General features: G+C 38.1%; 1 protein-coding gene across 1 annotated transcript in view; it reads right to left on the reverse strand.

The window, feature by feature from the left end:
- Positions 1 to 10,041, reverse strand: part of LOC106647465 (uncharacterized) — a 76,638-nt gene extending 66,597 nt beyond the window's left edge. The window contains exon 1 of the mRNA XM_089588677.1: positions 9,806 to 10,041. Within this exon, the coding sequence (XP_089444803.1) occupies positions 9,806 to 9,929 (124 nt within the window). The 5' untranslated portion in view covers positions 9,930 to 10,041. The remainder of the gene's footprint in view (positions 1 to 9,805) is intronic.
- Between the last annotated feature and the right edge of the window lie 1,817 nt (positions 10,042 to 11,858).

The following is an 11,858-nucleotide window of genomic DNA, read 5'->3' on the forward strand; positions in this document are numbered from 1 at the left end:
ACAAGATAAAAACTTTTAATCTTCTTCACAGGAAGATTTTTGGATCGGGAACAAAAGAGCGACACAAGTAGTTTGGTTAGTTGCGTTAGAGTATTTTGAAAATTTGAACAGACATGTATAACTTAACATTTTTTGTTGGTGTTTGTAATTAAAAAAAGAATATTAAATATTTAAAAGAATTAAGTCTACGAAGTCAGGGAGCAAAAAAGTGTGATAAATCTTGAGATGTGACATCACGTTGGTGGTTTAAAATAGAGTGGAAACTGCACGTGAAATTCAATATAGTAAATAGACAAATAATTATATTTAGTTCAGAGGGGTCACCCTCACTTGCTTTCGTACTCTGGAAGTGGTTTTGTGTTTGTGTAAGTATATTTATCTCTCGACCCTTGCTGTCCAGCATCGCTCGATTCGACTCCACAGCTTGTCAGGCCAAAAGTTCAAGTACCGAAAATAGTCGGGCATCAACTAAAAAATTAAACAGCAGAAAGAGCAGCTCACCGTACTTGTTGCCTAATGTATTCTGTTCGATCACGCTCTATATTTTACGTTGCGTTGCCTCCCCTCTGTTATCTTACTTTTGGGTTGAATAAATAAAATGGGCGTGTTGATTGATTTCTGTGTTTTAAGCTAAGGGAGGAAGATATATTCGGGGAGTGCACTTCACACAATAGCGAGAGCCGGGGGTTCACGGGGCATTGATTATTTTTTTACGGGATGTAATTTTTCAGAGTTAAGAGGGTAGACCGGGTAACTTGAGCATTAAAAAAGAAAAATGTCAAATGGAATAAGTGAATTTTTATGCTTACGATGGCAGTAATGATGATAGTGTGACCTGCTGCTGCTGGTGCCGATTATTTTAAGCGGAACATTAACCCTCGTAATGGATATGACCTAATTTAATTTTTCATTACATTCATGGACGTTAAATGTGTAGGTAAGCTCGTGTATTTCTGTAGCTCGACAGTCAATTATTTACTAGGCAAACAAGAAAAAAAAAATCCCATCCAATACACCGTGAAATGTACACTATCGAGTTTTAACTCCGATACTGTAATTAGACGAGGCAGTGGAAGCACTGGGGTAAAGAAGCGTTGATTAAAATTGCTTACTGGCTGGGATTTTGATAAAAATCAGATTTTTCACTCGACGTGACATTTGGTCGCTATGTTTACTCCAGCAGAAGTTAGCGAAGTTCATACTGTTTGTGTGATTTTTAATTAATGCCACTTTCTACATCCTATCGATTTTTCTCCATTTCTTTCCAGCGTCAGGTAACTGCTTGCTCGCCTGGTGTCGTTTACATTACCAGACAGGCAGAGAGAGATGTCTGTCACAATTAGTCGTCCCTTTGACCCATCGAGCCTTGCCGATCCTATTGTACTACGAATGAATAAGTTAACTCGTTTCGCGTTTGGAGCCATCTAATTGGCATTTTATTGTTTAATGGGTACTCCATAAATATTACTGAGTGAGAGATCCATCGATTTTCATAATGATCTCAATAAAACAATAAAACTCAGCAGCGTTGCTTTCAATTGTAGCATTGACAAAAGTAGAAATTTTATATTCATGAGTTCAGGCTTGACAAGGAAGAGCTACGAAATTAAGAGGCAAAGAAATCGGCCAGTGCAGGCCATGTTTATTTACCTAATTTACTTATTGTTATTATTAATAGTTTTCTTTTGAGTAGTCTTCTGACTAGCAAGTATTTGTAAATTTTTGCGGAAAATTGGGGCTTACTGTGTCAGATGATGTTTCGGTATGCGGTATTTTGACACTAGGTTAGTATTTTAATTTACAGTCATTGATATTTTTATTCATAAAAATGGTTTGTAATGTCCTTTTGTTGTAGCTATAAAATTTCTAGTATACGTCACAAGTGCAAGTACGAAAAAAAGTAAATTTTCCCACCGTCTTACCATATCAAGTGTATACTACTGTATTTAATGAAGTTGATTTATATTGAATTTATAAATATTTAACTGGAATTTTTCATACTCTAACTAACATTTTAACTTCTGTTGTACATGGTTTACCTCAATTATGACATCACGAATGCACTGAACCAACACAGTTCACTACTACAGGCACCCTCTGCTTCACTCAGTCTATCAATGTCAATGACTTTTTCAGAAAATTCGGGCCTTGTACATAGCATAGGCTGTGGTACAAATACTACTAGTCATTTTTTGGCTACCAGAGTAGGACCATTAGCCTTCCTTTGGTCTCATTAGTTTCCATTTCGTTTTACTTTGAATTTATTTGATTGATTTATAATTTCTGTGCGAAAGTGTAATCGTCTCCCATGAACTGGGCAAATAGAGATTAGAGGTTTATTTGAACATTCAAATTATATTTTGAGAATGAGGGAATGAGAGAACAACGGGTTATTTTCAATAAGTGAGAATTTTTTACGAATCTTAAAGTAGATTGAGAATTATTTTAAAGATTCTGCCCGTCTTCTATTGATACACAGGATACAGAATGTGTTAAGAAAAAACGAGTAAAAACTAAAGGCGCATTTATCAATAGAACTTTTTTTTTTACTTCAAATAGTTTACATTAGTCGATCAAGGATAAAAATGTACACAATTTTAAGAATTCTAATTAAAATATTACAATCATATAAAATAATAATGTATAATGGTGTTAATAAACTACTATTTAAATCATAAAAAAAGTTTCGAGCCGTCAAACGTGGAATCCGAGGTTGTAAAAAATATATATAAGCATTTGAAGACCCTGCAGTTTCTAGTTCTGGTTCTATTTTATTTTATTTTTGTTTTTGTTTTATTTATTTTGAAACCAGTAAAATGAAACTGTTTCAGTTTTCTTGCAAAAAAAAAAAAAAAAAAAAAAAAATTAGCGTTTAATGCAAGATATATATATATATATATATATATGTATATATAACTGATAACAAAAAAGGAGTACTAAAAACTGTTGGATAAATGCAAAAAAAATGGAAAAAAGGAGTAAAATAAGTTTTTGATAAGTTTGCCGGAGAGAGAGAGAGAGAGAGAGAGAGAGAGATGAAAAAGTAGGCCTAGAAGTAGCGTCAACCGATCAATTAGGATTGGCCTCTGGAGACGATAGAAACTTTTGAACTTAGATCCGCAAACAAATTCCCCGTATAAATTTACGTGAAAGCTTTTGAATTACGGTTTTATTTTGGTCTATATTTTACAATGCTACGGTTACCAGTACCAGTGTTATCAATTAGTCAATTAAAACGCTGCATAAATTGGATTTGATAATTACTAGTTAAATTGAACGAAAAGCTCCGTTAAAACCTTACTCATGATTTCACCCCCGGTGAAAATATAATGCACTCCACGTGTAGCAAAAGGACATGAAAAACAGAGAGAAAATGAGGGTACGGCCAATCTCACTTTTTATTATAAGGCCTGCACGCCCCATTGTGCCTCTGTGCTCTGGAAGGGAGAAAACAATGGACCCGAGAGAGTGAGGGGGTGGGAGGGGGAGCTACGAGCTTAAAATTTCCGCTGTCCAAGGGAATCCCCGAATTCAAAGTCCTATACGGCCCCTCCCCCGCCAACACATCCCCACCCGTAAAACGAATGGTTTATTGGAAGGCCAGCACGTGCACGTATAGGCTCGAGCTACTGTTGCACTGCTTGTTTTGTTTTTTTTTCTTCCGAAAAGCGCTGCTGCTGCGCCAGCGTTATCGACAACTTTCCCCCGTTTTTTTTTAGCAAGTGTTCGTTACATCCCTACTTTCCTCACGGCTTCGAGGCCCCCTCCTCTCTGTTTTCGTTGGTATTGTTGGCTCGACGGGACGTGAGCGCGAAATTGCGCTTCTGCACTGCAGCTCTGCTGAGCCGTATTTTTTTATCCTCCCCTCCTCGTGCGACCACGACATCCATCCTTTGGCGGGGCTGGTAGTCGTGATTAGAAAAAGTATTGTGTTTGCGGCTGATGCAGGATGTGTTGCTTTTTGTTGCGCCACCACGTACGGATGGGTGACACTGGCAGCTTGTTTGAAAACAGCGTTTGAAAAACAGAATTTTAAGGTGATTCTTGACCAATTAAGGAATTCATTAATGGAAAAAAATATGTAGTGCATGAGTAGTTGGTGGGTCACGCACAACAAACACTTTGAGTAAGTTGTGGCCACTGGATATACCGAAAAGCTTGGAAACGCCGGAAAACGTGTGGCTGGACTTGATTTTCTGTCCCGTACACGACGTGCTACTTTATATTCTCTGTCGTTGTCAACTTTATGGGCACGTGTATGTTTCACGTGAAAGAAAGAGACGAAAAGAGTGGGCACGTGTGTGGCATCATCGAGAGGTGCTCTAGTGGACTGTTCGCTACTCACGTCGTCGTTGGAGCTACCAAGTTTCTCTCTCTTGAATCTTTTGGAGCAACTTAAAATTACCTTTACAATTTTATTTATAAACAATTTTATCTTTGGCAAAAAAAGTAGGAAAAAAAGCTCATGTGATGATCGATTTTGCTTCCCCTATTTGTTCGTACTCTTGCGATATCAGACTGTTATCGAAATCCTATCGCAGCTGCTCCTCGATAAATTCTCCTGGTCGAGGACGGAGATAGAGTTGGGAGTGGAACGTTCGTTTCTCACGTGGTACAAGCAATCGAGTACTGCTGTACATGGCCACTTGAGAAGATCGTAAAGGAAATCTTGGAGTGGAGTGAGAGAAGTGGATTCGGGGAAAAGTTATGAAACACTTATTGCCTGGTGACTCTGGACTTCTCTCGTAATCCCCATGGTATCGGAAACAGTGAATCGAAGAATCTGCCACCACCTATTCCTTCGTCTTTGATTGAAACTTTCGGTGCGGGACATTACTTATCTGAAATATGATAGGTGTACGTCATGTCAAATCATCTACTGTATTTTGTCATTGATTTTCTACTGCCCAAAAAATAATATCGGCAATCATCCAACATGAATTAAGAGAAAAAAAACGACACGAAAATTGACAGAAATTTATATTCTACGAAGGAGAAAAGATGTTTGAGAGGAAAAAGATAGGATTCTGTTGGGCAGGATTTCGCAGCAGAGGTGCCTCGTATATGCGAAGGTATAAGCACCTCATCTGCAAATGACAGCGACACGATCGATAAACGTTAAAAGGAATATTACTTGCTGTCGCAGGGCGGCTCTTCACTTTTGCATGATGTCAAGTGCACCAAAGGATTTTCACGCCTCCAATTAAATTCAAGTTTCAGTTCAAATAAAATAATACAGCCCTCCCCATCTTCACCATCCGTGTAAAAATAACCACCTCAAGCATCGTTTCCCTCCATCCCTAGCGGCTATCCAGGCATCAGAGCTAGTCTCCGATAAATACGCCTAGATGTCCTGCGAGGCCCTCCCACCCTATCCTCTTGTCGGAAGAATTCTCGATGTCAAATGGTCGTCGTTATCGATTGGGAGCTAAGATGAAAGGAAGGAGTCGAGATCCTCTCTCAGATAAACTAGGGGAGGGGCAAGTACGTCTGGCTTCGCCTCCAGTGCTTTAGTCGTAGGCTCGAATTAATGGGTGTTTTTCGCGGCGATTGCACACCTTAGCCACCAGAAACACGAGCTTCCTTCGATTTGGTTGGCGGATAGTTGTACATTATCTGCCTTCGTTATTATCTTGGCCAGGCTTTGGGTAGTTGCTGCTATTGTTATTGTGGCGAGGTGGGACTCGACGATCCATACGGTATGAGCATTTCACCTAAGGTATGAGCATTTTACCTAAGGCTAATCGAAATTTCTCGGGTTATTTCTACCAGGTAGTTCATGATGATAGCGATGGGCTAGACATATAGTGCAACCCTTAAAAACCTCCTCGAAGTAGTCATATACACACCCACTCTTGACTCTAGTACTAAGTTCTTGAGCGAGAAATCGATCAATCTGCTATCGCTTCAAATTGCTCGATCCCAAGCTCCATATTACATGCCTCGCTTTCCGAAGTGGCAGCCAAAGTTCTGATAAAATAAAAATTCCTCTAATAATTTAAAATGACTAGCGTGTAAGATAGTTTTCATTCCAACTCTCCGAATCTTGACAATTCTTTCTCGGCACTATTGCCAAAAAAGAGGAGGGAGGATTAAAGGGCCGCGATGATTGGCCATCAGAGCTTACACCCCACGATATTATCATATGGTTATAATCCTGTGGTATCAGGGTGTGTTCTGGAGTCCTTCTGTATGTAATGTATACGTCGTTGATGTTAATACTCCAGTATAACTAAAGAGTGAAACATTTAATTTAATATGAATAATTTTTAGCAGTTTCAACTCAAGTATCATTCTTCTTGCGGTGTCCATATGCCAAGAGATAGTATTTATTCAATTTTTGATTTTTTGGTTAGTAAGCCCATCCACATACTGTTATCAAGCTTGAAAAGTATTTCCGTCTAGAAAGCCAATTAAATTGAAGCGCAAAATATTGTTGGGATGAACGAAACACAGACAGTCCTGAAACACTATGCCCACTATACCTATCCATACCTATCCACTAGTTAAAATCAGATTAGGATCGTCCAGAAGCTGGATTCTTCTTAATCCGCTAGAGTGCCAGCTGGAGTGCTGGTCATCTCAACAAAAGTGGCACACAACATGAGTGTACACAAATTCGGTGGAACTTCTGCTGTACCTACCGCTACCACCATCACCGCTCCATCGGCTTTCTAATGTGCTACAATTACATGGCTTGGATGGAGCCAAAATAGCAAAGCTCTAACGAAGCTACATCGTAGTCAACGAATTCCCGTACAGAGCTTGATATACAGGGGCGCAGTTGTATCTAATAGCAGGAAAGGAAAATCGATAGGCCATACGGAACGTAGTGTGGTCCGTGTTTCGAGATTTTATTTGATGAAATAGTATTTTCTGATCCTTTTGAGTAATATTTTTACTAATTATACGATTTGAATATTTTAGATTAAGTGATATAAGGTTACCAATTAAAAATAATGAGTATAACGAATAAAAATTCGCGTATAACATTACTGTCTGATCATACATTGATCTCGACTACTGGAACCCTCACTCTTGACACTTTTTTTAAGTTGTTAATTCCCAAATAAGTGAGATGAAAATTGTTCTCGTTTTCCTTTGTATTTAAGCCCTCCAACCTACGCCTCATAAACATTTCACGATCTCCATGAACGAGTTAAAAAAAAAAAAAAAAACACAGGCGCACTGCAGTCGTAGACGTCATGCAAATAGAAATACGAACAGAGGAAGGGACGAGATGTAATCCGTTTGTCGAATAATTAATTTACGGCTACAGCGGCTCGGTTTACAAACTGCCGACGTGGGAATTTGGTGTACCTGGGAGTGGCCAGGGGGTTGATGTCCATAAATAACAGGAGACCCGAGAGCGAACGCAAAATGAATCGAACGTGCGTGTAGGTGCAATGCGAGTTTGACGGAGGTTTAATGTATCAAAGGACCCATGGAGAAAAATATACGACGTATGGATCTTAAACTAAACGTGTTAGTATTAAGCTTCTAATTGCTGAAAAGTTTAAAAGGTGGAGCAAAAAGCATAAACGGGAACCAGATGAATTTTAGTAAAGAGCGTAGTAATTTTTTTTGTGGGTATACCTCACTAAATTCGTGACCAAAAAGAAAATATAAATATGGATACTCTTTTCAAACAGAAAGCAAAAATAGTTTACTTAATTAAAACAAAAAAAAATTTACTCGTATGAAAAGTTGAGAAAGAGACTAATTTTATCATGCTGTACAACAATTTTTATAATCTGTTTCTCGCAGTGTAGATTAAGTGGAGAGTGCGTGCTACAGGAAACGTTTGAATGAAAGTATCAACTGTACCCATGAATTATCAAAGTTCTTACTGAGTTTTGGATTTTTTTTTTTTTAAATCACTTAACCTGCATAAAATTTAATAGTAAAGCTAACCTGTCCTCATTATAAATTTTGCAATATCGTGAAACCTAAATCCTCTTGTCACTGTGCCCACACGTAAGTAATACTGCAAACAAACTACCATCAAGTAAAAAGAAGGAGTTAATGCTGGCACGTTTCGAATTGATTTCCAGTGTGAAACGGTAAAGCATGAGCCCATTTGATTACTTTTCGATCCGTGGCTATACGTGGATTGAATGACGCACGACCCGGGATCAAAGCCTCAGCCACGTGATTCCGTTACGTTAGAAAAGTGGAAGGCAGAGTGAGCCGAGGCAAATGGATTTTCCGGCCATCACCTCGTCAAAGGCTGCGGGGAGAAAGGGATTACTTTTCTGGAGTGCTCCAATGTAATCGTACAAGTTCAAAAACTGATTAAAAACCTAACATGAAAGTTTCTCGGGCGCATTCCTTGTTTAAGCTTCTCCGGAGATGTAGTTTTACTTTAATTCTTTTTTGTATCTCGAAACTAATCAGGGTGTGATGACGTTAATATTCGATAAAATTAAATCTGTCCGTAAATGTTTACATCGGTGATTTAAAAATTTAAATATTCAAAGTTCGACCACAGCTTTGTTTCTCGTTCAGTGAATGCGTATAACCTAGCTGGCAGGGTACCGTAGAGCGTAGTTTATTGTAATTTCCAAGTTGCAGTAAATTAACGTGAACTTTATAAAAAAGCTGTGTAGGCTACGTATTAAATGCAGTTTTTAAAAAATCTCTATGATTCATTTTTTACACCACGTTTATGAAATTGTTGACTACAGGTTCATCTGACTACATGTTGACTCGCACTACTTAAGTTAATTATTCTATGTGTAATGAACATATCCTATTTTAAAGGGACCTGTTTCTTTCACTTTAATATCTGTTTATATTGTCAGTTGCTAACGCGTTTGACCACATACTAACTTGTACTACTTGTGTTATTTGTAAAGATACATATTATGAGCGTATTGTTTTAAAGGTGTATATATATTTGCTTTTGTATAATATATAACGTTCGTTAAATTGTACAATACAGGTTAACGCTGGTTTGTCTGACTACATATTTACTACCACCAGTTAATTAAAATGTGTTTAACTGAATATGCTACGTTGGAGGTGCTTATCTGAGCTACATTTATTCGTATTACTCTAGCTAATTAAAGTATCAGAATATCAGCTGAACTATTAAAATGTGCATTGAGTAAAGTTTTATTGAGGTTGTAAAGCACGTGGTCCAGAATCTGGTTTAAGTACAGTAATTGAAATTTAAACGTCATTCCACCGCTGACGAGGGTAGAAATTAACGCATTATTACCTACTACGCTGATGTCAATCATTAGCAAATTTGGGGAGGATAAATGAGAGACTGACGTTAATTATACGATGGTGAATAATCAAATAATGTATTTTCGATTAAACTATCATGGTAAAATTTCATTTTCCACCCTCGGGTGGTTTTGGGAGGCTGGTACTTCCTCGGGCGAAAAAGCAGTTTTCCGGAACTCGTTCGAAAAGTCTCCTTTACGAACCTCGTTACGGACCTCGCCTTCGGCTCGGGCCGCAAACCTCTCGGTTCGCAAACAGAGACTTTTCAAACTCGTAGGAAAACTACTATTTCCTAATGACAAAGTCATGTGGGTTCTACTTTCCGCCGTACAAATAGTCAACTCTGAGCAGGAACAGTAGGAAAAATAGATTAGCGTAATGGTTAAGGCAAGTCTGATGGATGTTCGTGTGTTCAGAACTGGAAGAATATGGTGCTGACTACCCCTCTTTACTGTTTTATGGCGTAAAAAAGGTTACCTATATTGTTGTTAAAAATGGATAAAGTACTTTTAATGACCAAATCTATACTGCATTCAATATCACATAATGACATGAAATTATAGCGACTTACTCTCACCGCCAACGTAAATGGGCGTCCAGGTAAACTGAGCGTGGCAGAGATGGCCAAACAGTGAAAGAAGAAGCAGGAGACCGAGCCGCAGTTCTGGGCACGCCATCGCCAACCTCGCCAACATACCTCAAGCCTCCTTCTTCTCTCGCTCTTCCTTTTCCTCTCAACCTTTTTTCTTCCCCTGTTTGAAATCTCAGATGACCTTTTCAATCAGTGAGGACTCATTGTCTCAATATCATCTTCGCCCTCCTCCTCCACCTCTCCCTTCTTCCTTCCACTGGTGTCTCAACACGAACAGCAGACCACCTTCCCCGGGACTTTTCAATTAAGCCACTCTCGAGCGCTGCCACTGTTGTTTCTGCTGCTGCTGTTAGTGGGATCGGCGTCCTTATCGTTGTCGTCATTCTCCTCCTCTTGCCGCTGCTGCCCGAGATGCTACTCCCTTCGTGTCTGCAAACAAGCAAAGAAGACACGCTTACGGTTAATCTCGGGAAAAAAGGTATAATCTTTCGGTATAGTAAATTTTGCTACCATCCCCTTTTTCGTTTTCAAGGAGGCTGTCTTCCTCGTCAGAGAGGACTAACAATAATATTATAGATTTTTAGATTTATAATACTTTACGAGTAACTTTACGAGCGTTTTTGGAAATAAACGTGTAAAGTGTATGCAAACTTTAAAGTTTAATTCATAATATATTTTACTCAGGCTATTACGATATTGACTCTAAATGTAAAACGATTACAATAGCATAGGCTTTATAACGAAATAGGCGATGTATATGGGAGGTTAATAAAGTTCATCTGTTTAGAACTCACATGCTCTTTCAACACAGTATTTATTTGCTACTTATTCATCGACCATATATGATGAAAGTTTTTATAGAGCTTTTTACAGCAAAAAAATTTTTGTTATAAAAAACCGATTTTACTTGTATGAAATGCCATATTATTGCTTTGATCGAGCTTGCAGGAAGTAGTACCTTTTCTATTACATGAACGTTTTATCTTCATTTTTTAATTTTGACGTGAAAAGGGACTGAAAAAAATCTTGTTCTCTAATAAAATATGTAACCCTCAAGTATCACTTTGAAAAAAACCACGGTCCGCTCGAAAGAGGTGTTCATTTCAAAGGTGCAATAAACACCGAAGAATTTGCTCTTTCCATAATACATGCTTACAGAAATATTGGGGTGGTTTCAGAGACTATATTATCTTCCAGACAAAGTCTCTGGATAATTATTTTAATAGGAGTTCTCATGTCATGCTGAAATTAAAGATTTTTTTATTACGAGCTTGACAGTGTTTCTACGTTTAAAAAAAAAATTTTTCCACTTTTGTTTTTCACTGGGTACAAATCTTCTACACTACTATTATTACTTTGTAAATGAAAAAAAAAAAAAAAAAATTAAGTAATGCAGGACTGTAGAAAGACATTTGATTGTTTAATTACTGGATGAATGAGGCAATGATCGCAGAATGTAGGGTCCAACGTAGAGTATGGAAGTCAAAGAGCTTGCGCCAAACATCTGTTAGAAATAAACGTTCATAACGTCAGCTCCTTGGGACAATCTCTTTTTCTATCTCTCCTTTTTAACCCACCGTGGGCAGTAAGAGAAAAGAAAAACAAGCAAGCTAGAGAGAAAAGCTTCGGAACTTTAGTCGACTCTCGATGCCCAAGAGGAAAAAAAGTTCTCCCTCCGTTAAGCACTGGAGCAAGTAATTCTGCTCCTTCACGTCACTCCTTTGAGTCTTAGTGTTTTTTTTTATCCATACTCTTACCTTTTATCCTTCAGTCCTTTCCGAGAAAGAGACTGACTTCCATACGAAAATAATTCATTAGAGATCAGGACGAGCCTGATTCCAGATGTCAAAGGGTAAAGAGTACAAAGCGAAAAAATGGAGATGGCTGGGTCTTATAGTAGCATTAGCAAAAACTCCGAAAAAAGGATGATACGAGCACCTATACGTAATATTATGCCGGATACGTATCTATCACAACCTCTGATGAATAAGAGATTAAATTTGGATTTTTTATGTAGTTTTTATGACCATAA

This window comes from Copidosoma floridanum, unplaced genomic scaffold, assembly GCF_036245765.1.
Source record: "Copidosoma floridanum isolate Cflo_tuat_1 unplaced genomic scaffold, Cflo_Japanese_pri ptg000007l, whole genome shotgun sequence".
NCBI classification, from domain to species: domain Eukaryota; kingdom Metazoa; phylum Arthropoda; class Insecta; order Hymenoptera; family Encyrtidae; genus Copidosoma; species Copidosoma floridanum.